Source organism: Esox lucius, chromosome 4 (assembly GCF_011004845.1).
Source record: "Esox lucius isolate fEsoLuc1 chromosome 4, fEsoLuc1.pri, whole genome shotgun sequence".
In the NCBI taxonomy this organism is placed as follows: domain Eukaryota; kingdom Metazoa; phylum Chordata; class Actinopteri; order Esociformes; family Esocidae; genus Esox; species Esox lucius.
Genome location: NC_047572.1, coordinates 8900649 through 8920879, shown reverse-complemented (window position 1 = coordinate 8920879; position 20231 = coordinate 8900649). Strand labels below are relative to the sequence as shown.

General features: G+C 40.1%; 1 protein-coding gene across 3 annotated transcripts in view; it reads left to right on the top strand.

Moving 5' to 3' along the window:
- The window catches only part of pigg (phosphatidylinositol glycan anchor biosynthesis class G), a 118902-nt gene that overhangs the window by 14773 nt on the left and 83898 nt on the right, over positions 1-20231 (top strand). For 2 of the 3 annotated variants that reach the window (XM_010904606.4, XM_020046105.2), the window contains exons 3-6: positions 7248-7457; positions 7664-7852; positions 18086-18224; positions 19493-19705. In XM_010904606.4, the coding sequence (XP_010902908.2) occupies positions 7248-7457; positions 7664-7852; positions 18086-18224; positions 19493-19705 (751 nt within the window). Of the gene's footprint in view, positions 1-7247; positions 7458-7663; positions 7853-17316; positions 17812-18085; positions 18225-19492; positions 19706-20231 lie in introns of those variants that run through there. The other variant, XM_010904608.4, reaches the window with a different exon arrangement.

Sequence of the window (20231 nt, the reverse complement as noted above, 5' to 3'; positions counted from 1 at the left end):
CATCCTACTGCGTAATGCACATCGTGCATACTGACTGTCATGAGGATGCCGAAGGGTGCATGGTGTTCCGCTACCTGCTTATATCCCAGGCCTTCTATGTCATTTTGGCCCATGCACTTGGAAAGGTCTGTGCATGACCCTGAATGGGGTCAATAGGTTGCATACTTTCGTTGCATTCAAAATATTATTAACCAAATACATTTTTTATTGATATTACAATTTGGATATGAAATAAATCTGATTCTAATTATATTTGTGCCACGAAAAATATGATATAGGATATATGCTCAGAATACTTAAACCACAGTATTTTCAATTTTTATGTCAAATCAAAGCTTGGAAAAAACATTTGCCCCAATACTTACAGAAGGCCACTATTAAAAGTTTATAGAATGAAATTGGTGTTCAACATTAATGTTTTCTGTGATCTCTTAAAAACATTGAGAAACCTTTGGGCTTCATGCACATGCAATAACACTTTAACAATGGAACCCTGAAATACAACCCTAAAATAAAATTCTAGATGGGCTGGTATTTTTCTAAAACAAAAACATTTCTCAGTTTCAATATGTTGTCTTTGTACTATTTTCAATTAAATATAGGGATGAGTGATTTGCACATCATTACATTCTGTTTTACTTGCATTTTCCACAGCATCCCAACTTCTTTGGAAACAGGGTCACTTACATTTTTCTTGCACTAATACATCAGACTTTATAGGGCACTGCTGTGTAATTTACACATAAATCGCGCATTTGCACATAAATGTTTGTACACTATATGTTTTTTCATTATTATTATTGTTGTCCCTTTTTAGGCTTTATTTGACAGGAAAGTGGCGAAGGATAGAGAGACTGAGTTCTTGATGAATGATCAGTAGGCCGGATTCAAACCTAGGCTGGAGGCAACCACTTTAGATAATGGGACCACACTTAGCTACGACTTGCCAGGTCAAGTCCATCAGACAGTGTTAGGGCTGCCAGCTAGGATACCAGAAATGTTGTAGTTGATATCAATACCAGCGAAATTCCGATTCTCTATACCCAATTCAATACCACAATAAAGAAAACAGCAGATGCTACACACACGCGCGCACACACACACACACACACACACACCCCTTAACGTAGAGTGCAAGCAGTAGTTTAATATTACTGACATGGTGACAGACCATTAGTCCGGAAATATTTATTTCAAACGCAAATATTTTGATGACAGATGACACAGACTGAACGGTAAGGATGGTCGCCTACTACTACGAGCTATGGTTACATTACTGTGGCCTTTAGCGTTTTGCCATTGCTAGTCTCACGAGGCCACACCTCGTCTGGCCGCCTTGGCCTCCTAGCGACATTCTAGGCCTGGTTTATGAGGTTAAGGTGCTTCGCTTAGTTGGAAGTGTTTCCTCCTTTAGTCTCGAAAGTTTGAAGGCACCATTTGCATAGTGGTTTTTGCGAATGTATTACTCCTGATCATCCGCCTCGAATGCGAAGTGTGCGACTCTTGCCGCCATCTGTCATGTTTTGGATCCCCGCTACAGAAATTTGACTTGGTATCGAGGTATCGGTTGTACTGACATCCCTAGGTACAATAGTAGATAAAGCATTAAGAGATATGACATTTCTCTAAAACAAGCAGAAAATGGAGACGGCTTTGTGGCCCCGCAAATATATTAAAGGATACTTGTTGATTCAATCAGAAACACTGTGCTCACCTTTATCTACTACATGGTTTCGCTGGTATATTTTTCTTTGAATCAGTGGGGGACTGTGACGGCAGGGGGTTCCCGGGCCCTTTAGGAGATGGAGAAAGAGACCCTTTGAACATTGCTACGAGCGTTTATAATTTCTTGGAAATGTACTGATGTAGGTGCCAAAACTGAGCTTTGAAATAATTTGCCTGACAACACAACCCGGTTTTGTATTTTAATGTTTTCCCCACTCCATTACTGAAACATTATAATGTATTAATGACAATAAATGTTTAGTTCACATACCAAATCTCAACAAACAATTTATTTGCTGTACTAATTGTTCAGCAAACATTGCTGAACAGTAGGCTATGCATCCTTATCCTATTATGGGATGTGTGTTTCAATATAATGCATTAAATGTAAAGGTGCACTGTGTAGTGTTCTGCCTCTAACATTTACAACCTTTAAGCAGTTACACGACTTGTATCCTCCAGCCCTTACCGACGAGACTGGAATAGTATTTGCTAGTCCAGGGTGGTTTAGGGTGTGGTGGATGGGTTGTAATGCAAGTGTCTAAATCGAGTATAAGGAAATTCCAAGTCAATGGGAACTGTTAGACAGACCGGTGAGAAAGTTTAAATGGGAGTATCTCAGGCACTCTGAAGAAGTTGATGTTGTTGAAACAAATAGTTGTAAGATCAACTTAAGAAAACTGCAGGTGTCTTGCTAGTATTGCAGTAAAAATCTGTCTTATGGCTTCCTTAAGTTAAAATAGGTGAAACATCCATTTCAAGATTTAACCAAGGTTAGGGTTGGTGTCCCCTTTCTAAATAGATGTTTGGATTGGTGTCCCCACTCTTTCACTAATTGCCGCCCTGAATCTTAGCGCTGCACGTGACAATTTCAAATGTGACCACTTAACATTTTCAGTGTTTCTGGTAAACTCAATAGCCTATTGCACCATTTGCTCCAACATTCTACAGAAATTCGCCATCCACACTATAATGGAGATGAAGGTTGTGAGTACAGTTTCTAATTGGATCAGCAGTTATCTTCTAATGCTTTTTTGTGATAACGATGTTATCTGTAGTAGACAACATTTTCTGCTTGTTCTAGAGAAATGTGTGGAGTTACAAAATATGCTACTACCTAGGACTGATGATGCTTCTGACAATATAGTAAAATTGTTGATGTGCTGTTATCTGTTGTGCTCTTAAAACTGACGGTGACAGTGTAGTATATGACAAGTGTCCTAGTGCGTGTGTTTTGGTATGTATAATAAGCCCCCAGGCTCCCTGTCTCTTGGCAGAGATCTTAGAAAAGGTAGTAGTGTAATCCAACCCAAACTGAATACATATTTTCCGTATTTCTTGATGTGCACTATGACAGAACAGTTATTGTCTTCATAGAGCTGTTGCGTTATTCCACACAGTTCTATGTTGCGCCGCAGTGAGGATGACCTTGTGACCTACTCTGATTTCTCAGAGTTAGAGAGCTACACACTGTGACAGTCTGTTACGGGGCAGCGGTTTCTCGCTCCATTTTGAGATTGTTTTGATGCTGGCGACCTGATTAGTGTAAGCACTGAGTGGAGTAATCTCGTTAGTCAGCATGAGTTTCTGGGACAGCTAATATTTGAGAGCTGCTGGCGCAGTGCTTTAGTTTAATGGGAAGAGAGAGCAACACCTTCAGTTCTTTTCTCCCACTTATGGGGCTAATACACGCCTGCAACATTTGGTCTTTGTTAGTTTAGCTTTGCTTTTTGTGCATTGCCTGTCAAACTTGATGTTGGTATTTATAATTGTGTGCCTTTTATTTTGGTTTGCCTTCAACACAGAGTCAGAGAAGTTCTTAGACACATTTCGGAAAGTTGCTGTTGTTCCTTTTCAACAAAACAATGCTAGCAGAATCTTTTTTTCCTCTTAGTGGTTTGCCTTAATAATGAATGTGCTCCAGAATGTTCCTCATACCAGTAATAACTGCTCAGTTTTGACACTGACTAATAAGCTTCTTTGTTGGCACCTTGCTCCTCCAGAGCTCAGACAACGCTTCCTTTAGTTTCGTCTGTTCCTCCACCAGGCCCCAACGCTATTTCTTCTCTGCATCAGCTACAGTGCTCAACTAACATATTTATTTTGCCTGCCAGTCACATCCTCTGCAGGAGAGGGACCTTCTCCTCAATAAGAATTGTGGTTTCCCCCAGTCTCCCATGATGAAATCGGCAGAAACTCGTCTTGAGACTAGTTTTTCTCCTACATCTGATTTTGTGTGTCAGTGTTTACTCACTACATCTGAGAAATAGACGTGCAGAGGTGCAGGCTTCAACTAAGCTATCAGTTTCACAAATAGAGAGTTGTGTTGCTTGTGTGAGCTACCAAGTGAACCATCATGGATGGACCCAGCAAACAAAAGTATGTCGTTACCACATCATGAAATTGACATCCAGAAATTGGTTTTGTTAAGCCCTCAGGACGTATTGTAATGGTCCCCTGAAGGTTTTGTCAATTTTCAGTTTGGTTGTGAGGGACGGCTTAGGATGTTCTCTGGATGTTTTTTCAAGGTTTTCCAGGGGGAAATGTGTGTTATCCCCACACTTGTAACTTCAAAGTAAATCTTGGCTATGCTACAAAATTATTTAAAGAAAAACCTATTATCATAGTGATTCAGGAGTATCATTAAAACTGAATTACATCCCACCAGAATTAGACAGTTGTACTGAAAAACTTCTTGCTTCAACATCATTCCAGGCATAATGTAAATGCATCCTATAGGTCATAGTGAGGAACGCCCTAGAACTAGAGAAATCATTTGGAAAGATTGAGATACACCGTCTGAAAAATATCCTATGAATATTTTATGAATATCCTATGAAATCTGTGGAACAGTCCAGGGGACTAACCATCAAAGAAATGTAACCTCCAAGTGATCATGACTGAATGCTTTAGTGTTGTAAAATGATAATAATCCTAATAACATTCTAAACAGTCACATCCTGACATGGACCTCAGTATAAGTTCTTGGAACTAGACTCTAGTCTTTCAGACAACATTCCATTTGGAGTGATCAAATTACTTCTTAAGGGCTAGATAAATTCAAACAGTGGGAACAAACTTAAAAGACACTGAATGAAATGGTCCACAGTGACTTCATAGAAACTACACAAAGGTCAACCATCATGACCCTCATGGAGGTCTCCATGACCCTGAATGTACCTAATATCGAATGTCCTTAGGACATTCCCTGGTTTTAGGGGGATAGACAGTTTTTTCCCTAGGGTTTGTGAAAATCGGCTATGTAAGATCAAAAGGCTAGCATTTAACATTTTTCATAACTTTGCAGCCTAGCTTCAGAACTATGCATAAGTTGCATCCAATCAGGGTTAAAAGTGGTGGGAGAGTATTAGAGACCCATTTACACCACCTCGGGGTTCTGAATGCTAGATTATTCAGCTTTAGAAATAGGCTACCACTGCAGTTTTAGCAAATGCTCCCATGAGCAAATACACTTGGTAGTATACCAAGAAGTGAGGTAAATGGCTTTATCTGTGGGATTTGTACTTTCAACACACTGGATTTAAGCTTTAGAAGTATTTTTTTCTTAGTTTGACTCTATACCCCTTTATAGTCTAGCTTTTGATCATGTTGGTGATGCGACCAGCACATACTAGTTTTAAGTAGGTGATTCTTGTCAAATGCATCAAATCGTTTGTTTATTACATCGTGTTCCTCTTATGATCTAACAGCATGCAAAGTTGAAAGGATTTCAGTCTTGTCAATACTTCCTTTTGAAGTCTGTATAAAAATAATCTCTTAATAGAATCAAAGTGCTTTTGGAGAGTAAATGTCAAACTGATGACTGCAAAAATCATAGCATATTAAACTAAAAGAGGCACCAGGTGGTTACAACCCCTAAAATGTAATTACATAGGTAACAGCATAATCTCCTACGTCACTTATGTCCAATTTGACAACAACCATTCTCAGACATCATGGCTGATTTTAGAAAAATATGATGGGGGATGGAAATAATAACTTTCTAATAAGCCTATTCTGATTCCTGATTTAATGTCTTGCTTAATTTTACATGCAATACTCCTCACTGTTTTTGGTACTGCGTTAGAGACAGCAGATCTTAAATGCTGCTATTTCTACTTTACTTTGATTTGTGCAAATTGTCATAAAAACCAGCTCAAAACGAAAGTCATGGAATCCATTTTGTAGTTTAGATTTGTAGTTTGCTTCCTTTTGCTGGGTTAGCTCAAGGTTAATTGCCCCAGAATGCCTGATTGTGTGAAATTACTGTGTAAACACTTGGTTTCCTATTGATAACATGTTGTGACGTGTCAAAACAAACTAGGTAAATACTGCCAACAGCATGCCTATGTTGGTTGCTTCGTTGACTTTTACTGAAGGCACTGTGATACACTAATTGGCCACAGAGACTCTCAATCAATTAATAATTTAATATTATGACAGTATTTTGATCAAATAATTGCAGATTCAGGAACAATTATATATGCTTTAATTAACCTTGCAAGTATTTGGCATTTTTAGCCTAGCAGCTTGTTCATGTACAGTCATTTGAAAAAGTAAGTAATCCCTCAGGAAAGTTTTTTTTTTTTTGTGCATATTTGGACACATGGCTATTTGAGCTAAATAACAACCACATTAACTGATAAAGGTAATCCAATTAAAAAAATTACTTGTGTATTTTGAAACAATTTATGCAAATAAAGTAAATAGATTCCATGTCCCTATACAGAAACATTTCCATAATCACATAAAACATGTAATTAAGTGCACCGTAACAGTAACTAGTTATTAAATGAATAGAATACTTATTTAGAAGATTTCCATAAAGATTATGAAGTTTGCCTGGTTTGTTCTTAACCACATGGGTTTGTGGTAACATCATGCCAAAATCAAAAGACCTATGCAAGACCCTTAGAATGATTATTGATGCCAATGAGTCAGGGAGGGGTTACAAAGCTAAAGCAATTTAAAGTACACCATCCCTATTACTGACGAATCATATGCACATAGAGAAAATTCTAGACGACTGGTGGTCTACATAGGCCAGGTGGTTCCACCAAAATGTGTTCCAAGAGCTGCACAAAGGATGATGCACATGAAAGTCTCTAAGAACCCCAGGGTAACATCAAGGTATCCACAGGCCTCTCTTGCCACAATCACTGTTGAAGGGCATGAGACAATTGTCAGAAAGGGACTGCACAAACCCAAAATAGAATATCAAGAAACAACTTACCTTTGCTGGATTACTGGAACAAAGAGCTCTGCACAGATGAGTCAAAAGGAGTGTTGTTTGTCCACAATGCCAAACACCAAGCGTTTGAAGAACCTTATTACCAACCTTAATGAATGGAGGCGGTGGCATCATGGCTTGCGGCTGCTTTGCTGTTTTTACATATTTGGACATGGATATCCATATGTCCAATTATATTTAAAAAAATGACAACTTCATGTTTTTTTTTTCTTTCTTCACTTGGCTGTATTTACAAAGCTCCTAAACATTCCCTCTTTCACTTCATCTCCAGGCCTTGACAACGGGTAGTATACCAGGCTTCATTGATGTGGTAATGAACCTAAACTCCCCAGCATTGCTGGAGGACAACCTCATCTGGCAGGCCAAAGCAGCAGGCAAGCGGATGGTATTCTATGGGGACGACACTTGGATAAAGCTCTTCCCCAAACATTTCATGGAGTACGACGGCACCACCTCATTCTTCGTGTCAGACTACACTGAGGTCAGTTAGGCTCTTACCCCTTGAACTTTTTACTGCCCATAACTTGGTTGTGGAGTTGTATGTGTTATTTTTCATATAGCCTACTGTTCTGCTTTTGCTTTACATTTGTTGCATTCTGTTTGTAAATAGTTTCAGATTCAGGAACAGTGACATAATTGGGTGTACAAATTGTGTGTTTATGCTCGTTTTTTGCTGACTGTTCCCAGGTGGACAATAATGTAACACGTCATCTGGATAGCACATTGAGGAGAGACGACTGGGACATTCTGATCCTGCACTTCCTGGGTCTGGACCATATCGGCCACATTAGTGGCCCACACAGCTCCCTCATCCAACCCAAACTATTGGAGATGGATGACATCCTCAAAAAGATTCATGGCTCCCTCATCTTAAAGGTATAGCAGCATACTTTTAAATTTGCGAATTTTCACTGTGATGTTTTGCAGCAATAGTCCCCATACATGTTTGAAAATTGTTTTGTTTTGTTGCTGAAATTTTTTAGTTATAAAGCAACTAGTTACCAACATCATTTAATTATAAATCACAATGATTTATTTTAGCATGGATTCATGCAAATTAATCCCCTATTTTGTATATTGGGGTTGTAAATGTGGACTTAAAACTAAAAAGATGAAAAGATAAAGAAATGCCAGTCCTCTTGATTTGGCCTCTGAGGGGCGTGGCAACAACTATTCATTAACAGTCAAATTTAGTATTTCAGTAAAAAAGCAAAACATTTGGTAATTAAACTGTGTTATCAATATATTTTCAAGATTACAGGGCTAAATAGTTAAAAATAATGCAAACTGACAACAATTGCTGTCATAAGGTTTATTTGCAAATGACATGCCCATTGGTCACACAGACAAATGCTTGATATCAGCAGATGTAGACAAATCCAGTTCCATACAACCCAGAAGTCTGTATGTCAAACACACAGTGTTCAAAAGAAATTATAAATATTATCATGTTAGAAGGATGTTGGCACTCAAGGCATACATTTTTTTTTTCAAAAAAAAATATTAGATCGTTTTATATTTGAATTGTCTCTTTACCAGATTTGGAGTCATCTCTCAGATTCAATTGGAACTGTGTTGATAGCCCAAAGCTTTCCAAAGTTGACACTATCATTATTCCGGCCCTTCCAGGGGTTGTAATATTTTATGGTTATATTCTGGCAGTCAGCTTCACTGCCACTGAGATGTTTTTTTGGGGTCTAAATATTGTTCCAATCAAGATTCTATTATCTTAAACCATAATTTTTTTTTTTTGTCCGCTGCACAACTTATTTTCATCCTGTTTTAATAAGGCGAGGGATATTGCTGAAAAATTATGAATTGTGTTGTTATTTATCTTCAGGGAATGTCCTATTATGTTGAGCATGTTGTTATTGTCAAATTGAAATTGTTCTGTTTTTATAGGATCATGACTCGGAATGGCTTTCTTTTGCATAGTTAACCATGCCAGCCTTGAAGCTTTATTCTATTTCCCGCATAGTCAGTATGGAGTGCTTTGAATGAAATGTGCTTGAAAGCCCAGATTCCAAACTCCCCCAGTGAAAGCCTGCTGCTCTTTCCACTGCTGTTCTTTACACAGTACCATTATGACCCAAATATAGACAGCCTATTGTGGCACCAGATTGTCCCTTAGTATGAAAAAACAAACAAACACAATGTATGTTGCCTCAGATGACCTAGATGATGGGTCAGACTTTTAATGAGTTTCGAAGTATGAAACATTCCATTTACTTTCATTGCTTCGCCGAATTGGCAATATCCTGTTTCTTCAGACTGTGCCTGGTTTCATGATGAAATAAATGACGCAGTGTACTCTGAAGGGATAGAGACAATGAAACACAGGCTCCTATGGCACTGCACGTATAAAGGTAGCCAGCGCTTCTAGCCCACTTTAGCCTGTCCAGTTTCTGTCATAATCGGAGCTAAAATTCAAGCTTTGGGGGACCATTCGCCTGGCTGTCATCTCACACCCATTTCTTTTTGTTATGTGTACAGTGCCTTTGGAGAGTATTCAAACCCATTCCCCCATGCACCCATTGCAGCCCTAATTGTTCTCAGATGCATCCTGTGTCTTTTGATTATCGGTGTGATGTCTCTAGAACTTGAATAGAGTCCATATGTAGGAATTTCAATTGATTGGACAATTTATTATGACCTGGCATATACCATCCCTATGGTCATGATCCCTTTTACCCTGTACAAATCTCCCACTTTACCAGCACCAACGCACCCCAGACCATCACATTGCCTCCACCATGCTTGACAGATGGCATCAAGCACTTCTCCAGCATCTTTTCATTTGGTCTGCATCTGACAAATGTTCTTCTTGATGAACACCTCAAACTGTCCATAACACATTTTTCCCATCTTCCTCTGTCCAGTGTTTGTGTTCTGTTGTCCATCTTAATATTTTATTTTTATTGGCCTGTCTGAGATATGGCTTTTTCTTTGCAACTAGAGTCAGTTTGCGCTGTTCTATGAAGGGAGTAGTACACAGCGTTGTACGAGATCATCAGTTTCTTGGTAATTTCTCGCACGGAATAGCTTCCATTTCTCAGAACAGAAAAAGACTGACAAGTTTCAGCAGTAAGTTATTTGTTTCTGGCCACTTCGAGCCTGTAATCGATCCCACAATTGCTGATGCTCCAGATACTGAACTAGATTAAAGAAGGCCAGAGTTATTCTTCTTTAATCAGCACAACAGTTTCACCTGTGCCAAAGGGTTTTGTAATTATCAATTTGCCTTTTAAAATGTAAAACTTGGATTAGCAAACTCAATGTGCCATTGGAACACAGGAGTGATGGTTGCTGATTATGGGCCTCTGTGAGCTGTGGAAAAATGATGTGGTATACAGGCATTAATATTAATGAACAATGATCTAAAAAAATTGCATTGCATACATGTACCATTTTGAGTAAACAGAAACTGCGACGTGTGCGCCTAATGTTTTGCAGAGTTGAAGTCAGACAAGGCTCAATTGTTAGAGAAGCAAGGGAAGACCTGATAGATAGGCCTATTCAAGCACATACTGGACACACTGGATTTATGTGAAGGTGCTAAACGAAGTAACTTACTGTGTGAAGTAATCAAATTAGTGGAAAGTTAGTTGAACAGAGCATGGAGGAATAGCAGATTAGGTTGGCGCATGATAACTGAACTGGAGTGTGGGAATGGAGACAGACTTCACTTTACCAGTTCTTTTGAGACAGAGGCCCAGCTGCTTAGGCGTGACGTAACCCCATGCTTAGGCGTCATGGGGTTACGTCAAAGCCTAGTAGAATCTCGCAGAATATGTTGAAGGCATGAAAGGGAGGAACAGTAGGAGGGGTTGGGTTGTATGTATGACTGTATATTAGATGTGTATCTTACTTTTCTTTGCAATTCTTCTACATTTGCATTCTTCTGTATGCCGCTATTGCCTACAAGCTTGTATTAAATAATAAACTCTGGAGATAAACTCATGAGATAAGGGAAAACATTTGTTTTGTGGAGTTATTTTAATGGACTAGTGTTTGAAAGAAATGTACTTTTCTTTCAAAAAACTAGGACATTTCTGTGACCCCAAACTTTTGAACTGTAGTGTATGTAAGCAATAAGGAATGGGTGTAGTATATGGGGAATATACCACAGCTATATGGGCAGGATACCACAGATAAGGGCCGTGTTTGCCTGGACACTGCACTTAGCTGTGGTATATTGACAATATATCAAAAACCCTTGAGCTGTTGTAAACTGGTTACCAATGCAATTAGAGTAGTAAAACGTGATGTGATGTCATAATCGTGGTCTATGGTCTCATGTGCTACAGCTATTAACCAATCAGCATTAAAACCACCTGTATATATTTTTTACATTATAATTGTTTTAGGAACTGCACACGCGCTCTGTCAAAGCGAGAGAGTGCAAGGATAGCTCATGCAGGCTCATGAGGTTAGGGAACAATTAAAAATATAATATCTGCCAGCCAGTATATGTACAGCTATGGGAAATATTAGGCTTAAGTTAGAAATTGATGACTTGGTAGGAGGACAACATTTAAATTATTTTTAAAATGTTGACATTGACAGTTATTTATATAGTGGTTGCTAGAGACCACAGAAAAATAGGTTGCTACTATTTTTATGGATTTCATGATGGACATTTGCAAGAACAACTTGGTCTCATACCAATCTGCTGTTCATGTAATAGGAGTGGACATGGTTAACATCCAAACAATATGATTATTTAGGTTCATTAGGCAGCTGGGGCAATGGACTATCAGTGTGTAAGAATGTTTATCATTATGTTGTCTATTGCAAAAGTAGCTAGGAAGTGTTCCCAGGAAGTGATTAATTAATTTTCTACAGTTTAAATATGTCATTAAGTATAGTAATGATCCCAAAACTGATACTAGGTTTAGGTCCTATATTTAAGCTTTTAGGGAACTCAAAATATATAGTGTATAGAACAAGGGTCTGTAAAATGTTTAGAGAAAAAAAGGTCCAGAAAAGGGTGGTTATTATTATTACAAAATGTATCGTCCCATTTCCATTTTCACACATATTCATTCTTGTTTTAGACAATCAATAGGTGGTGGCAAAATATGTTTGCCCTCCCTGGTATTGAACAATCCTAAAATCTGGTTTAAATGCAGTCATCGTGAATCATAACATTATTTTAACACTTTTTGCATGTGTTTTCTTCCTATACAGATTACATAAAATGATGAAAGCTTCCTAAATATTTGGATATGTTGTTCATTTTGTCTATATATTCCTAGAGACAAGAGGTGTCTTACATCCCTTTTGTCAAACCTGCCCATCTCCTTCCTTTTTTATACAACATCACTGAATTTTTGTTAAACTCTTTTGTTAGGCGCTCTTCACATTTACTAGAGATTTCGGTACTGCATTTTCAGTTCTTTCTGAAATCATGAGTGAATTTCTTAGTGCGAAAAGGCCCTTGGAAAGATTGGGAGAATGGATTGACTCTGGGTAGAAAATGATCGTTCTTAGTAGCGCAGACCTTTATAAGCCACTAATCTTGCTTCCATCAGTTGAAATTTAGTGTTTGCAGCTTCATCTTCAAGGGAAGAAAATAAAAGCTGTAGTAAAATGAATTGCTCAGAAGGCCAACTCTTTCCCAATACAAAACTGGTTGGGTTCTCTCTTCTACAGATTTTGGTCTTTGAGAATGTTTTTCCACAGCACAAAAAGAAGACCTGCCAAATACAATGGATGCCCACACCTCAACAGACTTCAATCAAAGGGAATAGTGGCAAGGAAAGCCCTGATTTGATCAGCATATGTCAGTTCCCATAAATCAGACACCCTTCAGAGTTCGATCCCGTGCCACTCCGAAACAACAAGAGGAATTTGTTTCAGGCTCAATTTGCCTTGTCTGTGTGTGTTTCAAAATCATTTCCTCAGTCTCTTGAACTATGTAGTGCAAGTGACTGTAGTGCCTGAAATCCCAGGTCATCTATTTCTGAGATTCTGGAACCACCACATGTGGCACGAACAATTGTGCCCTGGTCAAAGTTGCCTTGATCACGCCTCTCCCCGTTTAAAATGTTGGTTGAGCAACAATTAAACATCTTGATCATATCTGTACAGTATGCTTTTTATACTGATATCTGACTGGTTGGACATCTCAGTGAGCTCAGTTGGACCAATAATCAGGAAGGAGCTGCTGATACACCACCCAGGCACTGCCAAGAAATGGCTGCCCCACCTCAGACCTGTGAGAGAAGCCACAGGCCAACAATTGATTTGATAGAGCTTCAGAGTTCAGTGGCTGGGAGTGAAGTAATGGTTCACATTTTAACCATAGATATCTAGAGTTATGTATAGCACAGGCCTTCATAGCACTCCAGCTTTGTTTTGGCTATGTGCTTTCGGTCATTGTCTGACGTCCTGTGTGCTCTATTTTTCTTTACGGAACTCTCTGTATTTTGCAAAATGTTTCCTTCACTCAATGCTGACCAGTCACCCAGTTCCTGCCACTGAGATGCATTCACATAGTTTTATTCCCCCATCACCATGCTTTTTAGTTTGTTTGTAATTTGCAACTGAGAACAACCGCAAGAATAGACAACATGCAGGTAAGCAAGCTAGCTAGTTATAGATAGATATCGGACTTAGTGCTTAACTGAATCACACCTCTCCGTTTTGGAAGGTGCGTTCATGACCAACTGGGAAGTGGGAAAGTTCCGACCTCCGAGTGGGAGAATACACCTGCTTTTTGGAGCTCCGAGAAGTAACGTTACAGTAGGTTTGGCTTCACTAGACAGGGCAACGTTTGTGGTGAAAGATTGAAAAACGAAAATGACTTGCTCTGTGGACAAATATGCCACTACTTATTTAGGTCGTACTCATTAGCGCAGGTTATTGTGATGTTAAAGCATACATTGCAGTTTACTTTTGTGTAACTGAGGTAATTCTTGCTAGCTAGCCTTAACGTTACTTAACTGATAATACTGTTGCCTCTTTGTCATCGTCATGTGAATGCATGAAATGAAACAAATTCCAGAATCTATAAAAAAAAACTGTTGATGTAACTACATTTTACATTAAAACATGATAATTGAACTTTTATGCGGAAAGACCATATTAGTTACAATAAGTTATTATTCAAAGTATTTTTATTTTCAGCAATTCAAGTTGTTTATTTGTAAGCTCCAAAACCTCCTATTTCACTTAATGTGCCCTGGCATGTGGCCTTGGTGACCTAAACCTTTTTGTGACACTGAAGGCCAAATGGCCTTGCACCTAAAATGATGAAATTCCAAGCCTGGTGTCATGTCATATGCCCTTGAACCTGGTTATTGAGGCAGTTTTGGCTGAAATCCTTTTTGGTGTACCTGACCTTGGCTTGGTATCAAGAGATCCTCGAATTTTCCACTTCTTAGTAAGTGACGGAACAGTACTGACTGGCATTTGCAAGGCTTTGTATTGCTTTTTATGTCCTTTTCCGTTTTTGAAAAGATCAATTTCCTTTTGACAGTTCTTTTCTGCTCACCATGGCTCAGTATCTAGCCTGCTCAGTGCATCCACGTGACAGCTAACAAACTCATTGACTATTTATATACAGACACTAATTACACCTTTAATTGGGAAATTCTCCTTTAATTGCCATTTTCAGTTGTGTGTGTCACCTTGTGTGTCTGTAACAAGGCCAAACATTCAAGGGTATGTTAACTTTTGATCACAGCCATTTGGGTTATTTCTGTATGCAAACCTTTATTTCTGTATGCAAACCTATTTTTTTTAGCCTTTGTAGCTTTTATTTTTGAAGGCAATATCAGTATTCCAATAATTTCTTCAGACTTTACTGTCTCTTACAGATTATAACAGTGCTCCCACTTCTGCCATTGATCCCCCAAGACTGTCTTTAACATTCATTGAGTTAAGTTCTCTGTTGCAGAAAGTTCTGTTCAACTGAGCGTTCAAACACACTTTGTTACATAAGGAAGACCTACATAATAGTTTTAGAATGAGCTATTTCAAATAATTATATTTGTAGCAGAGCGAGAGGTGAAATGTTACGATGCGCAAGAACATGTAATTGTCATTGCCTTGCGGTTGCATTTTGTGCAGAGAAATCCTTAACAACATGGATTTGGTGGTAGTTCCAAAGCCGAATACAACTGCGACCCTCTGGGTGCTATTTTGTTTTAAACCAAATTAAGCAATTATTTGGAGAAGCTGAATTGTCGGATTTGTTCCAGAAAGATGATGATCAAAAGCGCGAACACCACAAATTTGAAGAACAATCTCTGGATCACCAGGGGTATTATTAAAGTATTATTAGACTTACACTATAATAGTGGCATATAGACAATTAAATCATTAATCACAATTATTTGTGTGACAATTATGTCATAACCGTGACAGCCCTAGTGATACTACTTATTACATTACTAAAGCGGCTTAGCTTCTAGACATTTAGTTAAGCCTATCCCTTACCTAAACTTTAACTTTGTTCTCCTAACCTGATATTAATTTTATCCTAAGCTACCCCTTTAATTTTCCAAACCTTCTATGTTAGTTCCTCTAACTTAACAGATGTTCTGTAGATACTCTGAATATTTCAAACTAAATACACAACTCTCTGTTGGTAGTCTACTGTATATTTCAGGCTACAGCACAGTTCATAAAAAACCTCAATGCGTTTATCCATTTTGACCTGACATCTCATGTCAGTGTGACATTCAAAGGTATAAGAGTTGCACTTCTCAATAGTTAAGCCTACCTTCTCTTTCGATGTGGGCATTGTGCACTCCACACTCTAGCACTAGTGCTCAGATAACATTTGTCATTTGTTTTGAACACATTGATTTTCTTCCCATTTTTACAGCTCTAATGAGCACTGGCCTTGGTAATAGGAGGGTGACCTGCAGGACAATGGCGTCTCATCCTTTTAGCTTTTTCATTCTTGATACAATTTACCTCATGGTCAGCCCCTATTCTCTGAGCCCATCACTCTCCCGGTTTACGACAGAAATGACTTCAGCTCTGTCATGATGCTGCAATTTCCGCTCACTGTGACGGTGTCACCCACACAACTTGCCTTGAAGACTCAAATCAAATCCTCTTTCATCCAAGATGAGATTGAGTTGTTGGTTTTTTCGTTGCAAAGAAGCCGTTAGTTGATGTTTTCTGTCATTTTCTTCCTTTTTCTTTTTCTTTCCGAGTCGGGGAACATTTACAATTTGTGGATTTAGCCCAGGAGCTTGGCTTTAAATCAATCGGAATAGAGCACAGCAACGTATGTATTTTGTAGTCTACAAATGAGCTCAGTTGTGCTGGCGCATTATAAATCACCACCGCTGCCTCAGTGTAGGGTAATGGAATGAGCATTTTCTTTCTCCACCATTCTTCTTGCCCTGCCTCCTTAAAGACTCCACCAAAATGTATAACCCAATATGGGTTGATAAGGCCACTCTTTTTCCACCCATGCTTTATCGATTGTTGTCCCTGACAGACTTTTCAACATTTGTCTTCTTGCCTTCCACCTGACTGCACCTGGAACTCGCAACGTCTGGCAGATTGACGCCTTCCTGCTGGTGCTAAGCTCCGCGCTTGAGGAAGCTTGGGGTTGTTTAATCAGAAATACAAATTGCCTGGCAGTCAGGACCCCTCATAGAGCATTGGCAGCCACGGCGAGCCGGTCCCATACTCGCTGCTTAAACACGAATCAAAGTCGGGCAGACGGTGTGGGGGCTTGAGACCTCAACGTACCCTTCATTAGTCTTTATACAGTGGTGTTTTGTCCTTTCTGCACAGCGCTACTGTCGTCTTATAGACCTGCTTTCTTCACACGTGTAGTTGCACGCTTACGTTTAGCAATTATTTTCTTTATTTTGTCTTATAAGCTTTACATCAACACGCAGTTGGACAGCACACGTGTTTCAGTATTACTTAATGAGCAAATAAGCCTACACATTCTGGTGAATGGTGGCTTATTGAATTACTTGGCTTTATTGATGCAGTGCTGTTAGCATAATAGTTAACTGTTAAGAGCCGAAATGGATTGCCTACATCAAAAATGTCTCTCTGTTGAAGACACAAAGCAGGAATGTTTTGTAACTATAACTTTCATGGTGCTTTGGAAAAATAAAGCGGACACCAAACAAGTAGTGTGTGTTCAGGATCTCATAAAAAAAAAAAAAAAAATCTTTGGTCACAGGTGACTGCCAGATCAAGTCTCTCAGCCTTCCTATGCATAATTTACAGTTGAGTTTCAATTCTTGTAGAGGGTTAGCACATTTGTTTTATAGTGTAATCTACCAAGAGAGTAATATAATAGCCTGCTGACACCTTGAGCATTAACTATTGATGAGAGTGGCTGTCTTAGGCAGGCTGCTGATGCCAAGGGAGGGCTGAAGTGTAGCTCGCTCACGTTGCATGAAATGCCAATGAGGTGAAGTAAGCTTTTTCGGTGTGCACATGCAGCTAAGCTTGCTGGGAATCAGCCTTTTGTTAGCTCATGCTGCTAAAGGAGGCAGGCTAGCGTGGAAGAGGGTGGCCGAGGGAGTCTTTGAAGTGAAACGGAGCTAACCGCTTTCCAATTCCCGAGGAGGGAGCGAGAGAGAGTGAGCCTACATCCTCAGGCACCGTGTGCAAACTCCACTGTTTCGCTCCAGTGAAGGGAGGACATGAGGCAAGGCTGCTGCTTCCAGGCCTCTATTTCCAACATATTTCATCGACCCCAATTCCTGCGCTGACTGTGCTTTTCTATTACCTGTTGAATCCTACACTTTCTCCCTGATAAATCCCATCATATGGATTTAAGAGTAGAGATCAGACGTCTGTGGCTGGACTGCTGAAGTAGCCCCCCAGATCGAATGCGCGGGGTGAGCGTTTTTCTCGCACAATGTGATTCAATGACCTGACTTTGGTTACAAACTGCCAGAGGGACAGATTACTACAGTGGCTGGCTTTTTTTGTGTTAGCTGTGAAATACGTTATATTTAGGCTTATGTTTTCCCATCCCAGACCCAAAGTTTGGTGATGTCATGGACCATTTACTTAATATATGTATATTTTATATATGTCGCCTGATTAAAGACTACATTTATGCCAGCATTCAGCTTATTTTACTTATCAATACACTCTGTGAGTCTTCAGGAAGCCGAGGGGACGCTGCCCTACCTGTTGGTGCTGTGTGGGGACCACGGGATGTCTGAGACTGGAAGTCATGGGGGATCGTCTGAACACGAGGTCAACACCCCACTGGTGCTCATCAGCCCTGCCTTCAAGAGGAAAGGTAAACACGCCTATTGGTTCTACTCAAACCTCCCCCAACTTCAAATCCCTACCCATTTATCCATGACATCATGGTGATAATATTGTAGTCCACCGTTAATACAGATATCTGTCCAAATTGAGGAATTAAATACTTAAAATGTTAGGCCGCCACAAGCCCCAAAAAGAGTGTGTCTTTGCATAGATTATAATACTCCTATTAGGGTGATGCCGGAATCAAAACACCATCTCTAACCCTGCTCCTAAAGCCCTGCTCCGTAATTGCTCAATTGGTTTGTGCTCAGGTGAGAGTTGCCCTTTGCACTTCGTAAAACAGTCGCCAGTTGATCTGTCTTTGTCACAGAAACACAAAACAAATGTTGACCCAGCAGTCACCCCTCATTCAAAGTCACTGACATTAGGAGACATTTGATTAAGCAGTTGTAAGTACGGGCTAACACCTGATCCTCTGTGCCAAACACACACACCTCAGCTGAGGTCTCAGACTGTGGGAAGCAGTGACGTCTTGGCACCGCACGCCGAGACTTTCATTAACATCCCGCCGCAGTGGGACCAATGTGTTCAAGGCCATCAAAGTGAATGTGTTAATTGTTTCTTCATTTGTCAGGTCTATTTCGCAGTTTGCTCCTTGTCTGCACAGGTTTATTTCAGGCGAATCACATTTGGGAGTCTGGCTGTGAAGTGTGGCATTGGCAGAGGTAGGGCAGGCAGGCTTGTACATTAGAACTTCTGAAACATGAACAGAACAGCCGAGGTCATGTTCTGGATCAGCCGGTCCACTCAGCAGGCAGGATTGAGCTTTTATCAAACCGATTCATTCGATGTTCTTGGTTTTATTTCAGATGTAATGAATAATTGTTAAAATATGAGATATCGGTGTAGGTGTTGATTAAGGATACTGGCAACTTCTCACTTGGGTGGGTGGTTGGGCTTGTGCGTGTGTGTAACTATACTTCATAATCCATAGGTCCTCACAGCTAGTGTAACCCACATCAAATCTGGTGAAGAACAAACCCTTTGCCGGTTCTTGTAAATGAGAAATAGGCTATTTTAGGCATCAGGTTAAGGTTAGGATTATACTAAGGATTAGGAGGTCAATTTCGAGTTTGTGTTATGTGATTTTTTTTGTAATAATTTTTGCTCCTCAAAACATGCGTGCACGTGCGCACGCATCCCCGTGTCTGTCTGTACGTGTAAGCCGACTTGCCGTGCTCATGTTTCTCCGTCCCCATATGCTCTCTCAACTTCTCCCTTCCTACTTCCGAACAGCGGGCATGGAGAAGCCGTCGACAGTGGAGCAGGTTGACCTGGCCCCGACCCTGGCCCTCGGACTGGGCCTGCCCATCTCCCAGAACAGCGTGGGCCGCCTCATCCAGCCCGTGGCAGAGGAGGCCTCGCTCAGGGATCAGCTGCGCTTCCTCCACGTCAATGGGCACCAGCTCGGCTGCCTCCTGAAGGACAGCACGCCAGCCTACGAGAAAGGTCAGAGGAGAAAGTGTGCCGCCGCCGTGGCGTAGCAGGGCTTAATCATTTCCCAACGCCCCCCACCCCTCCCCCCTCCCCCCACTTAAAGGCACAGAGTTTCGGTGGAAAGCTTATAAGGAGAAAAAAGCCAAAGAAAAATGGGTTCAAATTAAGTGCTACTAACACAAACGCAAACAAGTAAACAGGTGCTTCAGAACATAAGTATGACACACAGAGAAACACACACACACACACACAGCATCTGTCCTGGAATCCTTTAAGTCTGTAAATAGATGTATTGACACCAGCACAGGATTCAACAGGGTTTAGTCAGGAAGATTGCCTTCTGTCCTGCCCCCTTAGACACACAGACAGACACAAACCAATACACAAAGGCATGAGCGCACACACAGCCTAACACTGCAAGGTTTTTCTACTTTCTCACTGAGTCACTCTCAAAGTGAAAAGGAAAATATAGAATTGAGAAAATGTTCCACCTTCTAGGGTTCTGTCTCTCTACACACACACACACACACACACACAT